General features: G+C 55.1%; 1 protein-coding gene across 1 annotated transcript; it reads left to right on the top strand.

Moving 5' to 3' along the window:
• CPZ (carboxypeptidase Z) lies at positions 1-26,934 on the top strand. The gene is made up of 9 exons (XM_064286186.1): positions 1-370; positions 7,352-7,564; positions 9,672-9,868; positions 10,477-10,638; positions 11,254-11,412; positions 15,783-15,918; positions 18,716-18,855; positions 25,536-25,635; positions 26,480-26,934. Exons 1-9 carry the CDS (start codon positions 286-288, stop codon positions 26,824-26,826), a joined length of 1,539 nt encoding a protein of 512 aa, XP_064142256.1. The 5' UTR covers positions 1-285; the 3' UTR covers positions 26,827-26,934.
• Positions 26,935-27,940: the final 1,006 nt, after the last annotated feature.

The following is a 27,940-nucleotide window of genomic DNA, read 5'->3' as shown; positions in this document are numbered from 1 at the left end:
TGTGTGGAATTGCCACTTGGGACATGCAGTGACGCCGCCTACAACCAAACGGGCTTCCCCACCCTGCTAGAGCACCGGTCTTGGGATGTGGTGGAGGCCAGCTCCGAGTACATCCTGCTGAGCGTCCTTCACCACCTCCTCGAGGGCCAATGCAACCCCGACCTGCGGCTGCTGGGCTGCGCCGTGCTGGCGCCCCGGTGCGAGGGTGGCCGGGCACGCAGGCCCTGCCGGCGAGTCTGTGAGGGCCTTCGGGAGGCCTGCCAGCCTGCCTTTGATGCCATCGACATGGCCTGGCCTTACTTCCTGGACTGCGCACGCTACTTTGCTCGTGAAGAGGAGGGCTGCTACGACCCCCTGGAGAAACTACGCGGTAAGCTGAGGCCGGTGGGCTTGGGGCCTGGGAGCCAGCAACCAGGCTGAGGTGGCCAGTTAGCACCAGAGCCAAAACGAAAGGACCCATCAAGACTTTATTCACCTACTGCAGCAGCAGCCCGTTGTCATCGAGTCACTTCCGACTCATAGTGACCCTACGGGACAGAGTAGAACTGCCCCACAGGGATCCCTGGAGGCAGACTGCCACGTCCTTCTCACATGGAGCACCTGGTGGGCTCCAACTGCCAACCTTTCAGTTAGCAGCCAAGCACTTAACCACTGCACCACCAGGGCTCCTCAGTGATGCTGGCAAGAGGCTAAAAGGTGAGCCGGCTCCTCAGGGTCGAATTTCCCTCCACGAAATGGCACCGGGCGAGGGTCAAGTCCAGGCAGGGGAATACCTCACTGCCAGGGAGTCCAGAACCAGACTCCTGGCTCTCTGTAGACCCTGAGGCCAGAGGAGGGAGCGGAGGAAGCCCTAGGAGTGGACAGGTGCTGAGTCAAGGTGGGAAGGTGCCTCAGCCCAAACCCCGAAGGTGCCTGGGCTGGGAATGTGGACACCTTCTGGGCATGGCTGCCTGGTGGGGCCGGGGACTGAGTCCTCGACTACAACTCCCTCTAGAGCTCGCCGGGTACTGGCTTGGCACCAGGTCTGGGTGGCAGAGGCCTGCCGGGCGCGGCCTTGTAATTACCATTGGCGGGGCCTGAAAGACCCCACACAGGGTTCTGGCCTGGAGCTGGACTCCCAGCCGGGGTGTTGAGGGGGAGTGGTCTTCTCCTCGGACGAGCCAGCCCTGGGTGATGGTGGGTCTGCAGGCCATGTGGCCCTGATGCTGTGGGAAAGCGAGCCCTACTTGGGGGCTGGATGTAACGCAGCCAAATGCATGGGGGATGGCTGTCCACCGCCCACCCACTGTGCTTTACAGAGCAGACCAGGCACAAAGAGCCTCAGGCCTTGATCCTCCTGAGACACGGCTTAGTTCATGGCAGCCCTACCCAGCACAGAGACCATTGGTGGTCACATGTGAGGTGTGGCTCGTGTAACTGAGGGCCTGAATTTTTAGTTTTATTTGAGTTTATTGAAACCTGAATCTCAATAGCCACACGTGGCCGGTCTGTGCCTGCTGTGGGGTATAGAACGGGATTCGTTCCAGGTCCTCGTCCACACAGCACAATGCTAACAGTCAGGTCCCTATGGTTGATGCCCCCTGCCACACACACTGTTCCATCTAAGTTTCATGACAGCCCTGAGACTAGTTCTCAGTCATGTCCCCATTGTATGGATGGGGAAGTGGAGGTTCGGGAAGGCAGATGGCAGGGATGTCCTCAGCCCCTTCTGCCGGGCAGAGTTTGAACCAGGCCAATCACTCATTCGTTGATGGATAGATTGACTTGAGTGTATCCTGTGTCCCTGGCTTTGTGCTTGGACATGGGGATGGGAGGGGGACACAGACATGCACCCGGAGACATGTTTGGGCTGGGCTCCAGGGAGCTTCAGTTCTGCTGCCCTGTGTACAGCTCAAGCCTAGTCCTGGGTGTTCTCAGAACCTCAGGCTCCTTCTCTGAGAGGGGAGATTCCATTGACCCTGCTGGCTGCTGTGTGAATGTGCTGGGTCACTGGAGCACTTGGCGGCAGACAAGACCCACCGACAGTGTGTGAAAGGCTTTTACTCCCTGCAGAAGCAGGAAATGTGGGTGGTGGTGGCCGGGTGAGGGTGGGGTGGGCAGGAAGAAACCCAGACGGCTCTGGGGCAAGCCCACATGCCCTGGGAGAGCCCAGGGAGTTGGCTTGTGGCAGATTATTCTGGGCATCTCCGCCACCAAATTGCTGGTTCTATCTACTTTCCTTCCCTTCAAAAACCATTTTGAGCTGAAACAAAACCACAGGTCCAGTGAGCCAGTCAGATGGAAGCCTTAACCCTCACGGTGCCCAGGGCCAGCCTGCAGGGGCCGCGCTCTTCACTGCTGTCTGAGGGTCAGGCTGCTCAAGACCCCTGGATTGAGTAACTGGGTGTCTTCAGAGCCTGCGCTTCAGTGATGGGGTGGGAGAGCCGGCCAGCTGATGAGCCACTTAGCACCTCTGCCCCAAGACCCAGGCACCTAGGGGTTTCTCCTGAGGAAGCTGTTCAAAGTGTGGGAGAAACATTTCCCTCCTTCCCTCTTTCCTTCCTTCCTTCCTCTTTCCCTCTGCCTCCCTCTCTCTTTCTCTCTCCTTCCCCTCCTTCTATCTACCTTCCCCTTCCTTCCTTCCTTCCTTCCTTCCTTCCTTCCTTCCTTCCTTCCTTCCTTCCTTCCTTCCTTCCTTCCTTCCTTCCTTCCTTCCTTCCTTCCTTCCTTCCTTCCTCCCTCCCTCCCTCCCTCCCTCCCTCCCTCCCTCCCTCCCTCCCTTTCTTTCCTTCCCATCCTAATTTCTTCCCTCCCTCTCTGGTACAGGCAGACTCACTGTTAAACAACTAATAGTAGCAAGCATTTCAAAGTGATCACAGCAGTGGAGTGGTAGAACGAGGTTGCCTTTCAAACAAGTTTTCGGCTGATTCACAATGGTGTTGAAGCTGTTTACTCGACAGTGCTGGGTAAACAGAGCAGAATGTAAAACTGCATCAGCAACGTGCTGACAGCCCAATTTTGTTGTCAGGTGCCCTAGAATCAGTTCCAACTCACAGCGACCCGGTGCACAACAGAGCGAAACACTGCCTGGTCTTGCACCATCCTCACAATTGTTGCTATACGCAAGCCCATTGTTGCAGCTACCATGTCAATCCATCTCGTTCAGGGTCTTCCTCTCTTTCACTGACCCTCTACTTTACCAAGCATGATGTCCTTCTCCAGGGACTGATCCCTCCTGACAACATGTCCAAAGTATTGAAGACGCAGTCTCGCCATCCTTGCTTCTAAGGAGCATTCTGGCTCTACTTCTTCCAAGACACGTTTGTTTGTTCTTCTGGCAGTCCATGGTATATTCAGTATTCTTTGCCAACGTCATTAATTCAAAGGCATCAGTTCTTCTTCGTCTTCCTTATTTATTGTCCAGCTTTCACGTGCATATGATGCGATTGAAAATACAACGGCTTGGATCAGGTGCACCTGAATCTTCAAGGTGACGTTTTTGCTTTTTAACACTTTAAAAAGGTCTTTTGCAGCAGATTTGCCCAGTGCAACACATTATTTGACTTCTAGACTGCTGCTTCCACGGGTGTTGATTGTACATCTGAGTAAAATAAAATCTTTGACAACTTCAATCTTTTCTCCGTTTATCATAATGTGGCTTATTGGTCCAGTTATGAGGATTTTTGTTTTCTTTATGTTGAGGTGTAATCCATACTGAAGGTTGTGGTCTTTGATCCTCACCAGTAAGTGCTTCAAGTCCTCTTCACTTTCAGCAAGAAAGGTTGTGTCATCTGCATATTGTGAATTGTTAATGAGTCTTCCTCCAATCCTGATGCCCCATTCTTCACATAGTCCAGCTTCTCAGGTTATTTGCTCAGCATACAGATTGAATAGGTATGGTGAAAGGATACAACCCTGACGCACACCTTTCCTGACTTTAAACCACGCAGTATCACCTTGTTCTGTTACAAACGACTGTCTCTTGATCTATGTACAGGTTCCTCATGAACACAATTAAGTGTTCTGGGATTCCCATTCTTTGTAATTTTGCATAATTTCTTATGATCCACACAGTCAAATGCCTTTGCATAGGCAATAAAATGCAGGTAAACACCTTTCTGGCCTTCTCAGCTTTCAGCCAAGATCCGTCTGAATGTGATATCTCTCGTTCCACACCCTCTTCTGAATCTGGCTTGAATTTCTGGCAGTTCCCTGTTGATGTACTGCTGCAACCATTTCTGAATGATCTTCAGCAAAATTTTACTTGTGTGTGCTGTTAGTGATATTGTTTGATGATTTCTACATTCTGTTGGATCACCTTTCTTTGGAGTGGGCACAAATATGTATCTCTCCCAGTTGATTGGCCAGGTAGCTGTCTTCCAGATTTCTTGGCGTAGCTGAGTGAGTGCTTCTTGCCTTGCGTCTGTTTGTTGAAACATCTCAGTTGGCATTCTGTCAGTTCCGGGAGCCTGGTTTTTCACCGGTGCTTCCAAGGCAGCTTGGACTTCTTCCTTCAGTACCATTGGTTCTTGATCATATGCTCCCTCCTGAAATGGTTGAGCATTGACCAATTCTTTTTGGTACAGTGACTCTGTACCAGAAGTATCTTTTTAAAAAAATTTATTGTGCTCTAAGTGAAAGTTTACAAATTAAGTCAGTCTCTCATACAAAAACTTATACACAGCTTGCTATGTACTCCTAGCTGCTCTTTCCCTAATGAAACAGCACAGTCCTTCTCTCCACCCTGTATTCCCCGTGTCCATTCAACCAGCTTCTGTCCCCCTCTGCCTTCTCATCTCGCCTCCAGACAGGAGCTGCCCACATAGTCTCATGTGTCTACTTGAGCCAAGAAGCTCACTCCTCACCAGTCTTAGTTTCTGTCTTATAATCTAGTCCAATCCCTGTCTGAAGAGTTGGCTTCAGGAATGGTTCCAGTCTCGGGCTAACAGAAGGTACAGGGACCGTGACCTCCAGGGTCCCTGTAGTCTCAGACCATTAAGTCTGACCTTCTTATGAGAACTTGAGGTCTGCATCCCACTTTTCTCCTGTTCTATCGGGGGTTCTGTGTTGTGTTTGCTGTCAGGGGAGTCATTGGTGGTAGCTGGGCACCATCTAGTTCTTCTGGTCTCAGGCTGATGTAGTCTCTGGCTTATGCGGCCCTTTCTGTCCCTTGGGCTCATCTTTACCTTATGTCTTTGGTGTTCTTCATTCTCCTTTGCTCCAGGTGGGTTGAGGTCAATTGCTGGATCTTAGATGGCTGCTTGCTAGTGTTTAAGACTCCAGATGCCACTCACCAAAGTGGAAAGAAGAATCTTCTTTCCATGCTTCTTGCATCATTCAGTATTTTGCCCATAGAATCCTCCAGTATTGCAACTTGAGGCTTGAATTTTTTCTTCAGTTCTTTCAGCTTGAGAAATGCCGAGCATGTTCTTCCCTTTTGGTTTTCTATCTCCAGGTCTTTGCAGATGTCATTATAACACTTTGCTTTGTCTTCTCGAGCCGCCCTTTGAAACCTTCTGTTCAGCTCTTTTACTTCATCATTTCTTACTGTTACTTTAGCTACTTTGTGTTCTAGAGCAAGTTTTAGAGTCTCTTCTGACATCCATTTTGGCCTTTTCTTTCTTTTCTGTCTTTTTAATGACCTCTTGCTTTCTTCATGTATGATGTCCTTGATGTCGTCTCACAACTTGGGTGATCTTCAGCCATTAGTGTTCAATGCGTCAAATCTATTCTTGAGATGGTCTCTAAATTCAGGTGGGATATACTTAAGGCTGTACTTTGGCTCCTGTGGACTTGTTTTAATTTTCTTCACCTTCAACTTGAACTTTCTTATGAGCAATTGATGGTCTGTCCCACAGTCGGCCCCTGAACTTTTTCCGACTGATGATATTGAGCTTCTCCATCATGTCTTTCCATAGATGTAGTTGATTTGATTCCTGTGTGTTCCATCCAGCAAAATCCACAAGTATAGTCACCGTTTATGTTGTTGAAAAAAATTATGTGCAGTGACTGAATCATTGGTCTTGCAAAATTCTATCATGCAATCTGCAGTGTCGTTTCTATCACCAAGGCCATATTTTCCAACTACTGATCCTTCTTCGTTTCCAACTTTTCATTCCAATCATCAGTAATTATCTATGCATCTTGACTGCTTGTTTGATCAACTTCAGATTGCAGAAGCTGATAAAAATCTTCAATTTCTTTATCTTTGGCCTTAGTGGTTGGTGCAAAATTTGGATAATAGTTGTGTTAACTGGTCTTCCTTGTAGGCGTATGAATATTATCCTATTACTGACAGTGTTGTACTTCAGGATAGATCTTGAAATGTTCTTTTTGATGATGACTGCAACACCATTCTTCTTCAAGTTGTCATTCCTGGCATAGCAGACCATATGATTGATCAATTCAAAATGGCCAATACCAGTCCATTTCAGCTCACTGATGCCTAGGGTATCGATGTTTATGCATTCTTTTTCACACATTTATGTGTTCTGTTTCATTTTTGACTATTTCTAATTTTCCTAGATTCATACTTCGTACATTCCATGCTCCCATTATTAATGGATGTTTGCAGCTGTTTCTTCTCATTTTGAGTTGTGCCACATCGCAAATGAAGATCCCAAAAGCTTGACTCCATCCATGTCATTATGGCCAACTCTACTTTGAGGAGGCAGCTCTTCCCAAGGAATGTTTTGAGTGCCTGTCAACCTGAGGGGCTCATCTTCTGGCACTGTATCAGACCACGTTCCGTGCTATTCTTGAGGTGTTTGCTGGCCAATTTCACTGTCGGCTCGTCATACTGTGATGGCTAATGTGTTGCTGTGATGCTGGAAGCTATACCACTGGTATTTCAGATACCAACAGGGTCGCACGTGGTGGACAGCTTTCAGTGAAGCTTCTAGAATACGACAGACTAGGAAGAAGAACCTGGTGATCTACTTCTAAAAAACTGGCTGATGAAAACCTTATCAATAACAGCTAAATATTAATGATCAGAAAAAACAGAAGGCAACACACACACCAGACAGTGGTTTTCTTTGGGTTGAGGCTTCTGCAGATACCTTTTTTCCTTTATAGTTGACTGTTGTATATTTTTTAAATTTTCCAAATTAAGCATGTACATATTCTTTTATTCACAATAACATTAGGCACTTACATTTGTTATGTGCTATTATTTAGCTGTTGATATTGTTATAGCTGTTTATAAAGCGAATTTTTAATGAAAAAGCAGATGCAGATTGGTGGAGAGTGGTCCAAAGGGAGCCCAAGGACCCTGGCCCTCAGGTGGCTGCAGAGTGGTGGGGCTGGGGGTGTGGGCCCAGGAAGAGGCCAGGCGGGGAGTGGACTGACCCTGGCACTGCGTCTTCCCCAGGAGGCCTGGACACAGAGGACTCTGTGCCCTCGGACCTGCCCTCGACCTTTATCCACTTCGACCACCACTCTTATGCCCAGATGGTGCGTGTACTGAGGAGGACAGCCACCCGGTGTGCCCACATCGCCAAGACCTACAGCATCGGGCGCAGCTTCGACGGCAAAGACCTGCTGGTCATCGAATTCTCGGGCCGCCCTGGCCAGCATGAGCTGAGTAAGCCTTGGTCACTGTCGGGCACCCATGTAAGAGGCAGGATGGGCCCTCTTCTGGGAGAGGGCTCTGAGTGTGTGACCCAACAAGCCAGGTTGGTTCCTAATCAAAGCCCAACTGTGTGGGGGATGGGGTGCAGATGGGGGCTTCGTGCGCACATTTCCCCGGACACATAGAACCACTGGATATGTGGAAGGGGGAGATTTTCCAGAATATCCATTGTAAATTTGAGGGAAGGCAAGATTATTTTATAATAATTGGAAAGCTGATCTAGTGGGGACTGAGTGGAATGCAAGATGAATGAGAAATTTTGGCTAGCAGGTAGATAGCTGAGTTGCTGGGGAGTCCTGTAGGAGGCTGGAGGGAGGGAGGAGGACATGGTCCAGGAAGTCCAAGGGTGCGAGCCAGGGAGGGAGCTCAGGACAGCATGTACCATGACTGCAGGGACGCAGCCCCTGTGCATTGACGGTGGAGACTTCACCGAGCCCTTGGGAATTTATTATTTTTCAAACCTTGCCCCTGTACACCAGGACCCCAGACAGGTACACGTGGTGCTTGATCCTGGTCACTTTACGTGTGATTTTCCGAGATGCTCGTTGAGTGAGATACACGAGTGGGGTGTGTAAACCAGGTACATGCCAGGTTTAGGTGTCCTGCTTTGAAACGAGAGCGGGCATCCGGTGAATGCTGGACTTCGGTGTCCCCGCAAAGCGCCTCCCTGCACAACCTGTGATGCAATCCTGCTTTATTGCAGCTGCTCTCTGCTAGGTTGTAAATGAGCCGCTCCTGCCTGTAGTGCTGTGCCGAAGAAATGATTGTAAAACTGTTCTGGGGCAGCGGAGGAAAAGGCCGTGGGCTGGGCTGGGGAGTCAGGTCTGGCTGGAAAACACGGGGTATTCTAGCAAAGCCTCAGTCCTCCCTTGAGGCGGGGACAAGGATGAGGACCAGGATGCAGCCCCTTAGGCTCTGGGAGCCTCCAGGGGGTCCTTCGCCCTGCCCCCCAGCTCTCTGTGACCTTGTTAGCCCAACAATTTGATATGGAAATAGTCTCCAATCAACCCTTGGTCCTTATGAGTTGCACAAACATACACCTCTTTCTGGTTAAGGCAGCTTTGGGACCCACATGTCCTTCACTCTCACAGACACAGACTCCCCAACGTACACAGCCTGGGGTGGAGACCAGGCTCCAGGAACGTGAGGCTCAGAGAGAAGAGGTGGCTTGCCAAAGTCTATGTGGCTAGTGAGGCTGTCAGGCCCAGGTCCACTCCTCCTCCTCTGCTGCATCTGTCTATCCATCATTTTTCCATCCGTCTAATCATCATCCATCAATCCACTATCTATCCACCCACCCATCCATCCATTCTATCCACCACCCATCTACCCATGCCCCTGCTCAATCACTGCTTATCTACCTAACCATCCACCCATCCACCCACCCACCCATCCATCCATTCTATCCACCACCCATCTACCCATGCCCCTGCTCAATCACTGCTTATCTACCTAACCATCCACCCACCCATCCACCCACCCATCCATCCATTCTATCCACCACCCATCTACCCATGCCCCTGCTCAACCACTGCTTATCTATCTATCCATCCACCCATCCACCCACCCACCCATCCATCCGTTCTATCCACCACCCATCTATCCATGCCCCCGCTCAACTACTGCTCATCTCTCCGCCTGCACATCCATCCATCCATCCATCCATCCATCCATCCATCCATCCATCCAACCGTCCGTCCGTCCGTCCGTCCGTCCGTCCATCCATCCATTGAAATATCAGCTGCTTTCCTACCCAAGCTCCAGTGTGCACCCTAACTTGTTACGCAGAGATGAAGAGTGGCTGTTGAAATTCAGAGATCGACCGTGTCTTATATTACTGTTAATTAATATCCTTGACTGGTCATGCTAATAATCATAGTTAAACAGAAGAAGTGAGCTCAACCAAAGTGATGACTTTGAGGAGACCTCATTATCCAGTGATATTCAAGCCCACACAGTGATGAATCAGTCCCAGCACAGTGCTGCCCCCACTGCGGGGGCTCTTCGGGGGTTCCTGGATTGTCAGCCAACCACACCCATGTCCTGCGTCTCTCCCCAGTGGAACCCGAGGTGAAGCTCATTGGCAACATCCACGGCAACGAGGTGGCTGGCCGGGAGATGCTCATCTACCTGGCTCAGTACCTGTGCTCCGAGTATCTGCTGGGCAACCCCCGCATCCAGCGCCTTATCAACACCACCCGCATCCACCTGCTGCCCTCCATGAACCCCGACGGCTATGAGGTTGCCGCCGCTGAGGTGAGTGTGCCCACTGCCCAGACCCCATGGCCGTTGCCTTCATTGTGCCCTCATGGTTCACTTACTAACAGGGATTACAAGCCTACTATGTGCCCGCACCGTTCCAGGTGAGGCTTCAGCAGGCATCAGGCTCGGCAAGGTCCTGGCTCTGGGGGGTGGGGATGGACAAGACATTGAGTAATTCTGTGGTGTAGGCTAAGGTCATTCGTGCCATAGAGAAAAATTAGGATGATCAGGGATTCGAGAAAGTGTTCGAGGGCAGGTGTGTTAGATGGGAGGCTGGGGAAGCTGTCTGCAGAGGTGTCTGCAGGTAACGGGAGTGGGGGGTGGGGGGGAGCACTCCAGGTGAAGTGAACAGCCAGTGCAAGGCCTGGAGCAGAAGGAAGTGGTGTGTCCCAGGAGCAGCAAAGAGGTGGAGGGAGGGGCTCTAGAGTGATGGGGGTGGGGTCCTGGACAGCTGGTGCCTCCCCCTCTCATTCAACTTCATCTCAGCAAGCCAGAGAGAAGCCTTGGCCCCAGCTCTGACTCAGCCCAGCCCTGCAACCTCCCTCTGGAGGGGTCAGACTGGGGTGTCCTAACCCTGAGTTGGGGGTGCTGTGGGTTTTCAGGGTGCTGGTTACAACGGGTGGACGAGTGGGAGGCAGAATGCACAGAACCTGGACCTGAACCGCAACTTCCCCGACCTGACGTCCGAGTACTACCGGCTGGCGGGGGTCCGCGGTGCCCGCAGCGATCACATACCTGTCCCCCAGCACTACTGGTGGGGTAAGGTAGGAGCCGTCCTCTCGCCCTGTCCGGCTGGCCTCCCCGCCCCCAACAGAGGCCACACTTGACAGTGTCCTAGTGTCTACCTTCCCCAGGGCCCGATGCCTCAGGGTCCCGTCTGTGAAATGGGGGTCCTCCCTGGGCTGTTGTGTGGTCTGTGGATCATGTCTAGGGCACTGAATTCTCATGGTGCCTCTTGGAGGGTTCTGGAGGCCCACTGAACAATCCCCGCTCTGTCCCCGATGTTGGTTTGTTGGAGAGACCTTTAGGTGTACGTTCCCTTCATCCCCAAGCAAGTGCTGAGCACTTACTGTCTGCCAGACACACGCAGCAGTGAGCGGCAAGGTGGTCTTTCTTCTGACGAGCTCACTGGGCAGATACACCTGCTGCTAATGTCACCTGCTCAGAGTCATGGCAGAGGGCAGCCGGAGCTGGCTGGAGGCCTGGAAGGCTGCCTGGAGGGGGTGAAGTCCCCACAGGGCGGGAGGAGAGCTCCAGGCAGGACTGTTGGTGCTGGCAGGTTGGGCAGGGCTTGGAGGAGGCTGGGGGAGCCTGTGGGCACAGCCAGGGGTTCAGCGGGGCCGTGCCCGGGCTGAGGACCAACTCCTCTCCCTGGGCAGGTGGCCCCTGAGACGAAGGCTGTCATGAAGTGGACGAGAACCATCCCCTTCGTGCTGTCAGCCAGCCTCCACGGAGGCGACCTGGTAGTTTCCTATCCCTTCGACTTCTCCCAGCACCCCCAGGAGGAGAAGATGTTCTCGCCCACGCCTGACGAGAAGGTGAGAAGGTGGGCCCCTGGACAGGGCAGGGGAGGCAGTGTCGGTGCAGCTTCTGTCCAGAGCTTCTGCCTGTGGCCGGCCCAGACTCGGGGCCCCCTCCTCCAGGAAGCCTTCTGGCCTGGGGGAAGCAGCCTCTCTCTGCTCTGAGCCCCCTGACGCTGGTTGCAGCGCACTTCCCATCAGTGTCCCCGGCCAGGTCCCCTCTGCCTCCAGAGAGCAGCTGTCTCCATGCCGGTGCCTACAGGTGCTCTGGGGCCTAAGCCAGGGAGGGTGCGTTCTGCGCGGCGCCGGCAGAGGGCAGTGCTGCGGCGTGCACAAGCCGCCTAGCTCCCTGGGTCCCGAGCGCTTGTTGGAGTAGGCTCTTGGAGTAGGGGAGCGGTGGACAGGAACAGGCGCTCTGGCCTCCCACTTCACTTGGACCCTGGCCAGGCCCTCTCGCTCCAGGCCTCAGTTTCCCTCACTGTACCCAGCAGTTAGACCGGTTTGGGGTGAGACACGGCTCCTCCCTGAAATGTCACACCAACCTGCTGCCACCTGACAGCCACCCCCATAGCCTGGATCCCCTAACTTCCCACAGCCTGGTCCTCTGAGAAGGGTGGAGGGAGGCGATGTGATCTGGATGGCTCCTGGTGGCCACACAGTCCTAGGTGTCTGCACTGAGGCCAGCCTGGTCCTCCACTTGCTCTCTGTGGCCTTGACGTAGTCACCCACTGGATATGGTCAGACATGGACTCTTAGTGCCAGGCCTGCCCCACCCTGCCCAAGAACCCTCCCTTGCTGGCAGCATCCACACCTGGCTGTTCACCTGACCAGGTGGCGCGGCTGGGTCCCACTGCTGAGCCCTGGACTCAGCCTGCCACCCCACCTGTCCCTGTTCAAGGCCAGTCCCAGGGCCATCGTGGTGGACAGGACTGGGCCCTGCCTCTGAGGATCCTCCGTTAGGGAGGAGATGGCCAGACACAGGCCAGGGAGGATGAGACTGCGAGGCTGGACGTGCAGGGTGCACGCAGGGGTGAACTCCAACCTAGCCCAGGGCTTATGGTGGCTTACAAGGCAACCTAGCCTGTGCAGACATCACCCTTAAGCTTCTCTTCAAGTGAAGCCCAAGGTGGGAGAGGTCTTGGGCAAAGGGGTGGGGGGCATGGCAGACACCCCTGTCCTGTGTGCAGAAACCCCAAGGGGAGTGAGGGGGCGGCTGGGGTGTGCAGGGCAGGCGCAGGCTGCTGCCCATCGGAGAGCCCAGGAGAGCTGTCACACCTCTGTCCACTGCTCGTTATTCCTGCCCTGGCTCACTTGCCCTGACTCATTCACTCACTCACTCACTTGCTCATTCATTCATTCACACACTCATTCATTCATTCACTTACCCATTCACTCATTTGTTTACTCACTCATTCATTCAGTTACTCACCAATTTACTCACTCGATCACTCATTCACTCATTTATTCACTTCTAACTCACTCATTCATTCACTCACCCATTCACTCTTTCATTTACTCGTTCATTCATTCAATCATTCATTCACTCACTCATTTATTCAATTACTCAGTCAGTAATTCATTCATCCTCATTCCTTCATTTATTCACTCATTCACTCTCATACTTTCATTTATTCTCTCACTCATTTATTCAGTCAGTCAGTCATTCCTTCACTCACCCTCTCATTCCCTCACTTACTCACTCACTCATTCACTGCCTCACTCACCCAGGCATTCTTCCCTGTACCCAGCATGTATCGAGGGCCTGAAGTGTGCTAGTTTCTGTGCTCAGAGCCCAGGAAATGCCTTCTGCCCAGGTAGCCAGCAGTCTCCACTTGGCTTGGCCTAAGCCTCTGTGCCGTGGTGGCACCCGGCCCTTGTTGGCAGCCAGAGCCCCTCGGCTTCGGGCCCAGACCCAGACGCTGAGGTGTCCCTGGGGGGGCGTTTACCTCAACAAGTCCCACCAGGGTTGTCAACCTTCCCCACCAGCCATCAGTCAGTGCTCGATAAGCATTCAGCCCCCAGCCAGTGCAGCCTTTGTGGAAACCAGAGTCCCGAGCGGCCGGGATAGGGGTGCCGGGAGGGGCTGGTGGGGTGTGCTGAGACTTCCACGGAGCCCAGGACAAGGCCCCCAGCCTGGCCACTCCCCACCTGCTCCTCTGCCAAAATCCCTCTGCAGAGCCGGCTCAGGCTCCATCCTTCCCGCCAAACCTACCCAGCCCTGCCTGTGGCCTCCCGGGGGGGTAGCCTCGGGGGTCTCCATGGAATTCCCATCGCGCCGTCCAGTCCTCATTCATTCACTCACAGCCATGTGGCCTCGGGCCTGTGTCCTGGAGTTGCCCCCTACCCCCGCAGCTGGGTCAGCTCGGCTTCTGCTCCTCCCAGCTGTCCATAGTCCACCTGGTTTATTCAGTCGTGGTATCTAGGTCTTTCCCTTGCCACTGACCCTCCCTTGTCCCGTGACCCACCCTCCTGTCCAGTCCTGCTCTGCCAGGCCTGTGGCTCATGCATCCATGGTTTAGGGACTGATGTTGACTCTTTCTGATTCCCACAGGCCAGGGGCATCAGCTGCTGCCTTTCCTGCCTCAACCCAAGGGACTGACCCGAGACAGGAGGGGAGACCCTGGGATGGGAAGGGGAGCCTGGGGACCGGGGAGGGTTGGAGGAGAACAAAGAATACTCAGGTGCTGGTCTGATCCACTCCCCCTCCCCAAGCCCACACCACATTTTGCAGATGGATGGTGGAGGCCCAGAGAGGCTGGACGTGTGGGCAGAGCTGTAGAGAAATAACTTTTCCCACGTCTGCAGAAGGAGGTTTCCTTTCTTTGCCATAATTCGCCCCAGACAGAGAAAACTTGAGGCTCCACACCTGTGGACAAAGTCACTGCTTCCTGGTGGGCTCATGAGGGTGGGGGGGCGGCACCGGGAAGGGTTCCTGGTCCACCCACCTCGGCAACTGGGGGACGCAGGTAGGGGTGACTGTTGGTGCTGGGTCTGTGTCTGTGGGTCTGTGCCACCCCTGAGAAATGGACCCATCTCCACCTGGCCCTGAATCCCACGTCCTGGGTTCTGGGCTCTGAGTCACCATGACCCTTGCTGGGGGAGACCCTGCTCTGGCTTGGAGCAGCTTCTGTTACTGAGTCTGCCCTCCTACCCTCCCCTTCTCTTACCGAGAGTTCCCCTCTCCAGGTGCAGACTTCTCTGAGGGCCCTGGGGGCCCCTGAGAGGCCTAGTGCAGGAGTGTGCGACTGTCCTGGGGCGGCCAGGACAGAGTACCACAAGTAGTGGGCTTATAAAAGCAGAAATGTATGGTCTCACAGCCCCGCAGACTGGGGGTCCGAGACCAGGGTGTCAGCCATGTTGGCTCCTTCTGAGGCTCTGAGGGAGACTGTTCCTGCCTCTCTCCCGGCTTCTGGTGGCTTCCGGCGTTCCTGGGCTGCAGGTGCAGCGTCACATGGCATCCTTCTTCTGTCTCCCTCTCTGTGTCTCTTCTTGGCTCTATAAGGACACAGTCATATAGGGTTAGGACTCACCCTGCTGCTCATGTGAACCTAAATGACAACATCTGCAAAGACCCTATTTCCAAAGAGAGTCACGTCTGCTGGTACAGGGGTCAGGACTTCAACATTTCTTTTGGGCAGACACATTCCATCTGTAATACGGAGGGTCCATTTTTCCACCTGGCCCAGAGTGAGGACCCTTCACCCTCGGTCAGACCCCATGCCCAGCCCTGGGCACACAGATGCTCGAGACCTGGCCCTGGCGCCCCTGGGCCCCACCACATGGGAGGGGCTGACAGAGGGAAGCTGTTGGCTGGAGGACCACCCAGGAATCCAGCCCACACACCCAGACACGTCCCTGCCCAGAGGACCCCCGCTCTCCCGGGTGCATGGGCTCCATGAGCCGGGGAGGCAGCTCGTGGCTAACGTGGCAGGCCAGGCGGGTGGTCAACAGGGGCTTGGAGCCAGTGGACGGCACCCAGCCGGGCATCCCTGGGGACGATGAGTGAAGATTACTCATCCATGCAGTTTGCTCGGGACATGCGGTCTGACAGTGTGGCCGCCCCCCTCCAGCCCTCCAGCCCTCCGGCCCCTGCCTCCTGCCTCTCCCCAGGCCTGATGCTGACCCCCGACAGACCCTGTGGACGTCATGTCTGTGGGCCCACCCTCGCGACAAAGCCCCCGCTCCTCCTCCAGGTGTTTGGACCCCTGATTGGGGTGCTGCCCCTGCTTAGACACTGTTCTCCCTGGCTGCTTGCGCCCCGGGAGTTGGCCCTGGGGCCCCTGCCCCAGGAGGTCCTTCCTGCCCCCCACCGTTAGAGCGCCCACCCTCTGGTCTGGGCCTCGCGGGAGCCCCCTCACTGTCTCCCTTCCTCGCTGTCTCCTTTGCAGATGTTTAAGCTGCTGGCCAGAGCCTACGCCGACGTGCACCCCATGATGATGGACCAGTCGGAGCACAGGTGTGGGGGGAACTTCCTCAGGAGGGGAAGCGTCATCAACGGGGCCGACTGGTACAGCTTCACTGGAGGTGCGCCAGCCCAGCGGGCGGGGCGGGCGGGAGGCGCCTGTGATGGGGGCGGGAAGGGGCGGCAGCGTCCCCTCCTGTGCCTTTTCCGTGCACACGCGCTTCCAGAGCATTGAGCCAGTTGCTGTCAAGCTGTCCCTGACTCACGGTGAGCTCGCGTGTGTCAGCAGAACTTCGATCCGTAAGGTTTTCAGTGGCTGATTTTTCAGAGGTAGGTCACTCGGCCTTTCTTTTGAGGAGCCTCTGGGTGGACTTGAACCTCCAACCTCTCTGTTAGCAGCCAAGCGCGTTACCCATTTGCACCATCCAGGAACGTTAGCCACAGAGACAATCACACATCATGGGGGGTGGGGGCTTCCACTCAGGGAAGGGAAAATCCAGGCTCAGGCTGGCTTTGGTTTTAGTTGTTGTCGTTGTTAGGTGCCGTCGAGTCGGTTCCGACTCATAGCGACCCTGTGCACAACAGAACAAAACACTGCCCGGTCCTGGGCCATCCTTACAATCATTTTGCTTGAGCTCATTGTTGCAGCCACTGTGTCAGTCCACCTCGTTGAGGGTCTTCCTCTTTTCCACTGACCCTGTACTCTGCCAAGCATGATGTCCTTCTCCAGGGACTGATCCCTCCTGACGACATGTCCAAAGTATGTAAGACGTAGTCTTGCCATCCTTGCTTCTAAGGAGCATTCTGGTTGTACTTCATTCAAGGCAGATTTATTTGTTCTTTTGGCAGTCCATGGTATGTTCAATATTCTTCGCCAACACCACAATTCAAAGGCGTCAACTCTTCTTTGGTCTTCCTTATTCATTGTCCAGCTTTCACTTGCATTTGGTTTTAGTTAGGATCTTGATAAACAAAGTGTGTGTCTGACCCTTGTGGAAGAGCGTGACTTCTGAACTGCCATTTCTGTGTTGTTGGAGGTGCTATAGAGTTGATTCCAACTCATGGTGACCCCGTGTGACAGAGTAGGACTGCCCGGTAGGGTTTCCTAAGTTACAATTTTTATGAGAGCAGATCGCCAGGCCTTTTTCTGGTGGAGCCACTGGGTGGGTGTGAACTGCCAACCTTTCTAATAGCCGAGTGCTTAACTGCTGCGCTACCAAGTCTCCGTACTGTTTCTGTAGTTTATTTAATATTCACGAATATTCACATTTCATGATTCTAACTGTAGTCATTTGTTTTCCTCTTGGAGGTTCAGTTGCCAGATAAAATACAGGGCCCCAGTTAAATGCGAATTTCAGATGACAACAAAGACAGCCAGCACCCTCTTTCCTCCACCCCCCACACCTAAGGGACCCCAGGGAGAGCGTGAGGGGCCAGCGGGCAGGGCAGATGGATGGACAGGCAGGGAGCCCAGTGGAGAAACGTGCCTAGGAATTGTTTAGTCCTGTGTAAGTATATCCCACACATTGCATGGGCTATACTTACACTGAAAACGGATTCGTTGTTTCTCCAAAAGTCACATTTACCTGGGCGCCTTGTGTTTCACGTGCTGTGCCTGGCAGCCGTAGGTTCAAAGATCGCAAATATCACAAGGGTGCCATGGGAAATATAGGCTGCCCCTCCATGTCTGCGCTATACCAGCACCACATCACTGGGCGTTGTCTATTGCTGTTTGGAGATGAGGACATTGGGCTTGAGTCCCCCCACCCCCGTCCAGCATAGGGGCAGAGCTGGTTTTCACTGAGGAGCTGGGACCCCCCACATCTCCTGGGTAGGCAGCAGCCACCCTGGGGCTGAGCTCCTGGCCACGTTCAGCCCCTGTTCAGCAGACCTGCTTCTGCTGCTCCGTGAGGGCCGCTCTTTCGGAGGGTGGGGTGGGTTCCCCAAATCCGGGTATGTGATTCCCCCACCCGTGAGGCCTCGAGGCTCGGTCATGGCCCCCTTGCCCCGGTCTGCAAAGGGTCTTCCAGGTGGGGTGAGATGGAGAGAGGCCAGTGTTGGGAACATAGCCAGCACCCTCCTTCCCCCACCGCCCCCAGCCCTCAGGGACCCCAGGGAGAGTGTGGGGGCCCAGTGGGCAAGGCAGATGGGCAGAGAGCCCATGGGAGAAGCGTGCATAGGAATTGTTAACAGCAGTGGGTACTGGGGCTCAGAGGAGACCCCAGGCTTGGGAGGTGCAGTGGAGGCTCCCTGCTGCTCCTGACATGGGTGTAGGGGGCGGGGAGGGGACTGTCCTCCAGCGTGTGGGCTCCAGGCCGGCCTGGGACAGCCACCAGGGCTCCTGCTGGACAAGGAACTTTAAAGGCAGTACAAGACACTGAAAGGACAGAGCTGAGGTGGGAGTGGATGGGGCCTGGGCCGGTCTGCCCAGCTTGCCCAGACGCTTTCTCTGCTGCTGAGTTGGCCAGTTTTCCAGGCCTTGAATTCTCTGGAAAATGGAGGTAATAAGACCTTCCTCCTTGGGCTGCTGTTGGGAAAGGCCTTAGATAAATGGACACTACAATTATTACTATCGGGAGTCCAGACCTCCTCAGCTGTCCAGGCCAGAGACTGGTGAGTAGCTAGGATGCCATGTGCTACGGCTTGTTTGCTAGAAATTGATTCATGCTTCACTAAGGAGACATAACGTGGGCAGTGTTATGTTGGTGGACGTTGGCGCCGGACCACCTGTGCCCCCCCCAGCTCTGGCCCTTCTGTCTGTGCCGCCTTGGGTCAGAGCCTTTAGCTCGCGGTGCCTCAGTCTTCAGGTCTGTAAACTGGGGATAATAATAACGATCCCCGCCTCCTGCAGTGGCTCAGTTACTCAGCGTAGGGCCTGAGTGCTGAGAGGGGGCCCCTGACCCTGGCCCCCACCTGCAGGCATGTCGGACTTCAACTACTTGCACACCAACTGCTTCGAGATCACTGTGGAGCTGGGCTGCGTCAAGTTCCCGCCCAAGGAGGCACTGTACACACTGTGGCAACACAATAAGGAGTCGCTTCTGAACTTCGTGGAAATGGTGAGCGCTTGGCGGGCTGGGGGGGCGCAGCGCGGGGATTGGGGCCGGGGGGCGGAGCGTGGGGGTCGGGGCCGGGGGGCGGAGCACCTGCCCTGGGGTGCACTGCCCCAAGTCTGCTGGAACACAGTCCCTCTGTTGTTGGCTGTGGCTGAGGCGACCCCGACCCCTAGCAACCCCCCGTGTGCAGGACACAGCTGTGCTCCGTGGGGTTTTCAGTGGCTCAGTTCTTGCGATCATCACCGGGACTTTCCTCCCAGTTACCTCGGAGTGGCTTTGAACTGCTGACCTTTTAGCTAGTAGTCCAGCACTTAGCTCTTTGCACCGGTCAGGGCCTCCTTCCTCACTGCCTACCAGTGGATTATCCATCGGTCCAGGGCCCGTGCCGGCTGACCCCATTCGCCCACATGCTGGCCCAGGGGCGCTGGGTGTGGGAGGGCCTACATCAGAGTCCCCCGCTGCAAGGGTGACCACGCCGCAAGGGTGACCACGCTGCAAGGGTGACCGCGCCGCAAGGGTGACCAAGGGTGGGCAGTCCACACTCAGGAGCCGTCCCACTCCCCCTTGTGCAGGTGTCTGCACTTTGAGGACGGAAGCTGGAGACTTTGGGTCCCAGACTCCCCTGAAGGACGGGGTGCAGGTTGTCACTGTTAGTGCTGTCCAGCCAGCTCCGACTCATGGTGACCCGTGTACAGCAGACAGAACATTGCCCGGCCCCGCATCACCGTCACGATCCTTCGTCTGCTTGCGTCCATCGTTGCACCCGCTGCATTTTGAGAGCCTTCCAACCCTGGTGGCTCAGTGGTTAAGAGCTCAGCTGCTAACCAAAAGGCCAGCAGTTAGAATCCACCAGCCACTCCTTGGAAACCCTATGGGGCAGCTCTACTCTGTCCTGTAGGGTCGCTATGAGTCAGAGTCAACTCAACGGCAATGAGTTTGGTTCCAACCTAGGGGCTCATCTTCCTGCACTGTCTGTTGTGACTCATAGGGTTTTACTGGCCGACTTTCAGAAGCAGATCACCAGGCCTTTCTTCCTAGTCTGTCTTAGTCTCCACTGAAACCTGTCCACCGTGGGTGACTCTGCTGGCAGCACTTCCAGTGTCACAGCAGCAGCTCAAACTGGCAGATGGGGGTGGGGTGGGGAGGCAAGTTAGGTCCTACTAATTAGGTGGGTTTTGCTGATTTGGGCGTTTTTTTGCAGCAAGCCCCCCTGGTCTCTGTGTGTAGTTCTGCGGGGGCCACTTCCAGCATCTCCTGGGACAGCGTGTCAGACTCAGCAGTAGCTCCCTGAGGTCTAGCTCAGAGCCAACTCTTCCACCTGTTCCGTATCAAACCCCAAGGGAGCACATGGGGCCTGGGGCAGCCCAGGGAAGGACCTGGCTCAGGGTGGAGGCCCTGACGGCTTCCTGGAGGAGGTGGCACTGGCTGCATCTGGAAGAGTGATAGGAAAACTCAGGGATGATATGGATGACAGGGAGCTGCTGGGCAAAGGGGCACATGTCCGGGAACCTGGGCCCCTGGAACGTGACAGGCCATTTCAGACCTGCGAGGGCTCTGGGCTGGAGGGAGGGGCGTGGCCCTGGGGGAAGGGCTGAGGCTCTCGGCACCGGTGTCCGTGTGGTGCAGGCAGGGTTGCCGTGGGGATGGGGTGTAATGGGCACCCCCAGGAGAAGGGCTGAGGCTCTCTGCACTGGGGTGTCCGTGTGGTGCAGGCAGGGGGGCCGTGGGGATGGGGTGTGACGGCCACCCCTGGGGGAAGGGCTGAGGCTCTCGGCACCAGGGTGTCCGTGTGGTGCAGGCAGGGCAGCTGTGTGGTGGAGGCAGGGGTACTGGGGCAAGATAATTGTGGCTTTGTAGAAGCCTTTGCTACTTTATGGAGCATTTTCAAGAATCACACAAGTTGCATGTTGGCACCTGCACTCCATTTTATAGCTGGAGGGACAGGGTGTGCTGGGGAGGAAAGTACTGGTCTGGTCCACAGAAGGGCTCACATTTCTGCTCCGGGGATTGTGAGGCAGTCATAGAGGAGGAGACAGAGGGTCATAGAAGAGGAGATGGAAGCTCATAGAGGAGGAGACTGAGGGTCAGAGTGGAGGAGACAGAAGGTCATACAGGAAGAGACGGAAGGTCATACAGGAAGAGACAGAGGTCATAGAGGAGGAGACAGAGGGTCAGAGTGGAGGAGATGGAGGATCATGGGAGGAGACAGAGGGTCAGAATGGAGGAGACAGAGGGTCCTGGGGGGAGACAGAGGGTCATACAGGGGGAGGTAGAAGATCAGAGTCGAGGAGACAGAGGGTTAGAGAGGAGGAGACAGAGGGCCAGAGAGTAAGGTGACCTGTCTGGTGCTGCCCAGTGACTGCCTGGAGCTCAAGGCCAGGGTGACCTGCCCTCAGCCGCAGTCTATGAGCCCCCTCCTTTCTAGAAAGAGCGGAACCTTCCTCCAGGGACGAGCCCAGCCAGCCTCCTTAGAGTAGCCCTGCAGCAGCAGTGACGGCAGGAATGAAACGAAGCCCTCGATGATAACTGGACATTAATAGCGCTGTTTTAGCTTCTTTTTCACGGCCCTGCAAGCGACCTTGCGCTACCCGGGTAAGAGTCATCATTCAGCCAGGGCTCCTGTCCAGACAGCCACGCTCGTTCCATTTTACGGCTGTCTGCTGCAAACGAGTTTTAAGGAGCCTTAAACGGAGCTGGGTTTGCTCTGTGGATGTTGCACGTGAAGTCTTGAGGTTTAAACATTTAAGAGCCAACGTGATAGTGAGTGAGACTGGGCAGCACACAGGCGGCCAGCAAGATGGACAGCCCTGCAGGGGGCGGGCGATGCCCTCCGATAAGGACCAGTCTGTCGTGGCCAATTGAGGCCTCTCCTGCGGTGATCCTGACCAGGCCCGGGGTGATGTCTGCCCTCCCAGGGCTGCAGTGAGGAGCGCGGATCTTTCCTTCCCTGCTGGAGAGCTTCCACCCCAGTTTGAGTGACAATGACAGTTCTCCCTTAGAGCAAGGTGTGGCGAAATCCACCCAGTGCATGCTGCCATCTAGTGGGGGCCTACTATGTGCCCGAGGGGCAGTGGTGGTTCTGGGGTAGATTCTCGCCTCCCACGCAGGAGACCCGGCTTCCATTCCCGGCCAGACACCTCATGGGCAGCCACCACCTGTCTGTCCGTGGAGGCCGCGTGTTGCCATGGTGCTGAACAGGTTTCAGCGAAGCTTCCAGACTAAGATGGACCAGGAAGAAAGGCCTGGCAATCTATTCCCAAAAATCAGCCAGTGAAAGCCCTGTGGATCACAAAGGTCCGATCCACAATGGATTACGGGGGTGGTGCAGGACGAGGCAGCGTTTCGTTCTGTAGTGTGTGGGGTCACCATGAGTTGGGGGCCGACTTGACAGCAGCTACCACAGCTATTTGCCCTGTTCTCAGGTGGCAGAGGAGGCAGACCAAGGCTTCACAGAGGGGTCAGGCTGGAGGAGGGGGAGGCCAGGGCTGTGGGACCCCAGAGGAGATATCCAAGGGGGTGGGGCAGCAGGGAGGGCTTCCTGAAGGAAGAAGACCATAAGCTGGGCCTCGAAGGTGAGAAGGGATCGGTCAGGTGACAGTCTCGTGGCAGAGGAAACAGCAAGGACAGAGGCCTGGGGCCTGGGGCACCCCGACTGTGGGTGGGAAGACTCCTGATTCTGGTGACATGGGAAGTGGTGGATGGGCTGGAGACGGGAGGGGTGGGCCCAGCCAGGTGGCGCTGAGCCCCAAGCACGGGGGGCTTGATATCCCACAGTGAGGTGGGCCCGCAGAGGAGCTGAGTGGTCTGCTGGCCTCTCACATGATCCCGCACAGAGTAATTTGGGGAGGATGGTGGTGACGGTTGCATAGTGCGATGCGGAAGTCAGTGCCACTGAATTGTATGTGCGACAACTGCAGAACTGGCAAGAGCTGTGTTGTACGTGTTTTTACCACACACACGCAAAAGAAACGGGCCCACCCAGGAAAGTCTTAGCTTTTAAGCTCCAGTGCCACCTCCCCACAGTAAGAGTCCCCAGAGGGTTGTTTTGGGGTTAACCGTGCTAAGCAGGTGCGGACAAGTGAACCATGCGAAGAGTGTCCAAGCAATGGTCTCCAGTCCAGGAGGCCACCTGGCCAGGCGGTCCAGTCCCCACGTGGTCTGCTCAGGTGACAGGTCCCACCTGCTCTGGTTTTGCATCTTTGTTCCATCATGTGGGACTCCCCTGAGAAGCAGCAGGCGGTGTCTGGTTGGTGTATGAGCTGGGAGCAATGTCCTCTTTAAGCCTGGAGATGGGTGGAGGGTGAGGGTGGGCAGCCGGAGCAGCTCAGAGAGCCTGGTCCAGTCACCCGACCTCCATTCTCTCGTCTGTAAAATGGGGACGACACGGCGGGGCTTGGAGGAGCACATACCTGTGCCAGAACCGCCAAGCAGAGTTAGCACATGGCCAGTCCTGCAGAAGTGTAGCTGGGTTTTTTTGTTTTATTTTTTAATTTTATTGTGGTAAAATATAGCTGAGAAAAAACAAATACTAAACTCGTTGCCATCGAGTCAATTCTGACTCATAGCAACCATGTAGGACAGAGTAGAACTGCCCAATAGTGTTTCCAAGGAGTGGCTGGTGGATTCGGACTGCCGACTTTTTGCTTAGCAGCTGAGCTCTTAACCAGTGTGCCACCAGGGCTCCAAAATACACAGAACAGAAAATTTTCCAGTTTAACCGTTCATTAAAGTGTCTAATTTAGTGATACGAAGTGAATTCAAGCGATGGGCAACCATCACCGCTGTCCATTTCCCAAACTTCCCGTCATCCCAGACACAAGCTCACTGCCCCTTAAGCAGTGACTCCTGTTCCCCCCTCTCCCCCCAGCCCCTGGCGACCGCTAATAATCTGCTTCCTGTCTCTACGCGTTTGCCCGTTCTGGGTGTTTCATGTAAACGGGATTGTGTAATATCTGTCCTTTTGTGTCTGGCTTGTTTCTCTCAGCGTGATGCTTTCACGGTTCGTCCTTGTGGTGGGCGTCAGGACTTCACTTCTCACCCTGGCTGAGTAATATCCCACTGTCTGGATGGACGCAGTCTGTGTATCCGTTTGTCTGTTGATGGGCACTTGGGTTGTTTCCACCTCTGGGCTGTTCTGAACAGTGCTGCAGTGTCCAAGTGTCTGTCTGAGTCCCCGCTTTCCAGTCTTTGGGTTTATGCCAAGGATTGGGATGCTGGGTCACGTGGTGATCGATTCAATGTTTGACTTCTTGAGGATCTGCCAAACTGCTGTCCACGTTAGCTGTTTTTACTTTCCTTAAACCCATTTTACAGTTGAGGAAAATGAGGCATAAAGAAGGAATGGTTTGTCCAAGGTCAGGAGCCCCAGGGGTGGAGCTGGTTCTCAGACCCAGAGAGAGACACCCCACCATGGTGGGGTGAAGAGAAGGGCACTCTCCTTTCAGGGCACAGCATGACCATGGTCTTGGGCATATTTGCCTCGGTGACCCCTCTCCCATAAAAAAAATTATTAAAAATTCCATTTTTACGATTCTGTTGGTATAAAGTTGAGCATACTAATATGATATGCTATAACATTTTCTTCGACCTAAACGTTCGTGTTCCTCTTCTGAATTTAAAAGAAACAGAAGTGTCTTCATGGGCTCCTGGTGGTGTGCTGGGCCGGCTCGTGCCTCTGTGCCTGGTGGTCCGAGGCCAGCCTGCTCTATGCACCACGCCCAGCGTGCACCAGGGAGAGAGCCCAACTTTTAGGAGCTTCTAGAGACCCCTGAGGAGCAGACTCGAGGAAAGCAGCAAGGCCTGGGGGCCTGTGGGGAGAGCAGCCTCTCTGGACTGACCTTTCCCTTCACCCAAAAGTCCAGCCTTGTTTGACACGACCTGCAGACCCCCAAGTTGCACTCAGCAGACTAGGGCAAGGGCGTGTGACTTGCTTTCTGCCATTGTTTAGGGGAAGAAGCGTGGGCAGGATGGGATGGTCTGGTAGTGATTTCTCTCAGGACAGGTGTGTGTGTGCAGGGACCACAGGGGTGTCAGCCCGGCGGCTTGGCTGGGTGCAGGCTGGTCCCTACAGTAGCAGGCAGGGGCTGTGTCCAGCTCTGTTGCTGCTGTTTACACTTTGTTGTTAGCCGTGGTCAAGTCGACCCTGACTCATGGCGACCCCATGCCCAACAGAACAAAACGCTGCCCGGTCCTGTGCCATCCCCAGGATCAGACCATTGTGATCACAGGGTTTTCACTGGCTGATTTTTGGAAATAAATCGTCTGGCCTTTCTCCCTAGTCCATCTCAGCCTGTAAGCTCCGCTGAAACCTGTTCAGCATCACAGCAACACGCAGCCCCCACTGACAGATGGGTGGTGGCTGCCCGTGAGGTGCATTGGCCGGAATCGAACCCGGGCCTCCTGCTTGGAAGGCGGGAATCCTGCCCCTGCACCACCACTGCCCCATATACGATGTCTCACCCTCCAGTGACCCCTGAGGTGGGGCTCCTGCCTCACCGTGCAGATGGGGAGCAGTGCTGAGGTGTCAGGTGGCTTGTCCAAGGTCAGAGAGCCAGATGGAGTCAAGTTCAGGCTGAGATCCCAGCTCAGAAGGTGGGGGCTGGCGGGGCAGGGCTGGCTGGAGTAGGGTGTTGGGTTCTCTTGAGCCCACTTTCCACCTTGGCACCTTTGTTCTCGTCCCCCAGGTGCATCGCGGCATCAAGGGCGTGGTGATGGACAAATTTGGGAAGCCAGTCAAGAATGCCCGGGTCGTGGTCAAGGGCATCCGCCATGATGTCACCACAGGTAGGCACCTCCCTGCTCACCTGGCCCACTTTGCCAGTTTGCCACAGGGCGTGCAGACGACTACTGTGGCAGCTGTTTCCCAATGCTCACAGCGTGCTGGGGTGGGGCTTGACGGGGTTGTACTGGCCATCCTGGGTGAGAGTAGGGGGCTTGGGTGGAAGGAAGCCAGGTGGGAAGGGCCCTGGGTGGGGTGACTCTAGGTAGGGGGAAGCCCTGGGAGGAACCCCAGGTGGGGGGGGCCTGAATATGGAGGGGACCCTGGGTGTGGGTGACTTGGTAGGCAGGAGCCCCAGGTGGGCGGGGACCCGGGTGAGAGGGTGACCTGGGTGGGGAGACCATGGATGAGGAAGAACTCTAGGTGGGTGGGGACCCAGGTTGGAGAGAACCCAAGTGTTGGAGGGATCTTGGGTGTGGGAGGGACCCCAGGTAGGGGGGCTCAGGTAAGGGATCCTGGGTGTGTGGGGATACAGGTTGGGGGCAACCTGAGTGTGGGGAGACCCTGGGTGTGGGGAACCTTGGTGGGCAGGGACCCCAGGTGGATGGGGATCTCAGGTCAGGGGACCTGAGATGGGGGGTGTGTAGGTGGGGAAAGGGACCCCTGTTGGGGGGACCTCAGGAAGGAGAGGGCCCCAGATGAGAGGGACCCCAGATGGCAGGGCTCTGGGTGGGTGGCTGTAAGTGGGAGGGGATGCTAGATACAGAGGGGGATCCCAGGTGGGAGAGGACTCCAGGTGGGGGGGCAGGGCAATTTGGGGTCTGCCCTCTGTGTAACCCCTCCCCTGGTCCTGATCGCCCGTCATCCCGAGCCGGGCCTGGGAAGGACTTTTATTCTCTCCATCCACAGCCCCTGATGGCGACTACTGGAGACTGCTGCCCCCAGGGTCCCACATCGTCATTGCTCAAGCCCCTGGCTACTCCAGGGTCATCAAGAAGGTCACCATCCCCGCGCACATGAGGAGGGCCGGCCGAGTGGACTTCATCCTTCAGCCCCTGGGAGCAGAACCCAAGAAGTTCCTGCACGGGCTGCAGAGAGGTGGGCTGGGGCCCCCCGACCCTCTGGAGGACTATGACCAGCACGGCGAGTTCCCAGGGGCGCGGAGGCAGCCCCCCGCAGACGGGGGCAAACCCTGGTGGTGGTCCTACCTAAGCTCCCTGAGCCAGCACAAGCCACGCTGGCTGCTCAAGTACTGAGGCGAGACCCCGCCGCCTGGCAGGAGCTGCAGAGCTGCCTCTGGTCGGGGCCTGGCTGCCCACCTGGCCTCCCCAGAGGTTGCGCAGAGTCCTTCCGATCTCATTAAAGTGTCTTTATTCACCTTCTACCTGGGGAGAGGCTCTGTGTGTGCTGCATCTGCGGGAGGAATACACCGCTGACCTGAGGTTCCCAGGCAGCCTTGGCCTCGCCCACCCTCAGGACCCCCCTGGGGAAGCACTTCTGCCATCCCCATAGGAAGAAAGGGCAGGGCTGGAGTGAACCAGTTGGGGCCAGTTCCACTGAACCAGTAGGTCTTCCTGGGACCACAAAATCTTTGAACCCAGAGGGACTGGGAGTTCACGTGGTCCCTCCATTTTACAGATGGGAATACTGAGGCTCAGGGAGGGGCCATAATGTGCCTGGGGTCATGCACTGAGGGAGTGGTCGGGGCAACAGCAGGATCTGAGATTCTGGACCCTGCAGCCAAAGATTATAGGTATAAGTGCAGTGAAGGTTGTAGGTATAGGAGAAAACTAAGGGTGCAGGTACAGGAGCAGTGAAGGGTGTAGGTACAGGAATGACGCAGATTGTAGGTATGGGAATAGTGGAAGGTGTAGGAACAGGAGCAGTGAAGGACATAGGGTTAGGATCAAGGCTAGAAGTGCGAATTCAGGGTGCAGGCTCTAGGGAAAGGCTTTGTCTCTCTGATGGCTCTTAGGGAAGGTCCTTGTCTCTTGTCAGCTTCTGTTCTCAGTTCCTTAGCAATCTCCACTGGAGTCTATCTTCCATTATCTGTGCTTCCTTCTCTGTCTAACCTGCTCTTTTTATATCTCAAAAGCGGGTAGGTTTAAGACACACCCTACACTGATATGGCCTCATTACATAACAAAGAAAACCATATTCTCAAACGGGATTATATCCACAGGAGTGTTGGGTGCCATCACTTCAGTTCTGACGCACAGCAACCCCACGGCTGGGTGAGTGGGAACCACTAACCTTTCAGTTAGCAGCTGAGTATTTAACTGAGTGCTTAAATGTTGCTCCACCAGGGCCTATTTTATCGACAGGTATAGGGGTTAGGGAAACCCTGGTGGCGTAGTGGTTAAGTGCTAC

The sequence above is a fragment of the Loxodonta africana genome, chromosome 5 (assembly GCF_030014295.1).
Source record: "Loxodonta africana isolate mLoxAfr1 chromosome 5, mLoxAfr1.hap2, whole genome shotgun sequence".
Taxonomy (NCBI): domain Eukaryota; kingdom Metazoa; phylum Chordata; class Mammalia; order Proboscidea; family Elephantidae; genus Loxodonta; species Loxodonta africana.
This window is presented reverse-complemented; position numbering and strand designations above follow the sequence as displayed.

What these genes read in the sequence shown, in the direction of transcription:
- CPZ (XM_064286186.1), top strand. Translation starts at nt 286, where the DNA reads ATGGCCTGGCCTTACTTCCTGGACTGCGCACGCTACTTTGCTCGTGAA. An exon ending in AGCACTACTGGTGGGGTAAG is followed by an intron (nt 10,639 to 11,253) that starts GTAGGAGCCGTC and finishes CTCCCTGGGCAG; the next exon opens with GTGGCCCCTGAGACGAAGGC. An exon ending in CTGGTACAGCTTCACTGGAG is followed by an intron (nt 15,919 to 18,715) that starts GTGCGCCAGCCC and finishes CCCCACCTGCAG; the next exon opens with GCATGTCGGACTTCAACTAC.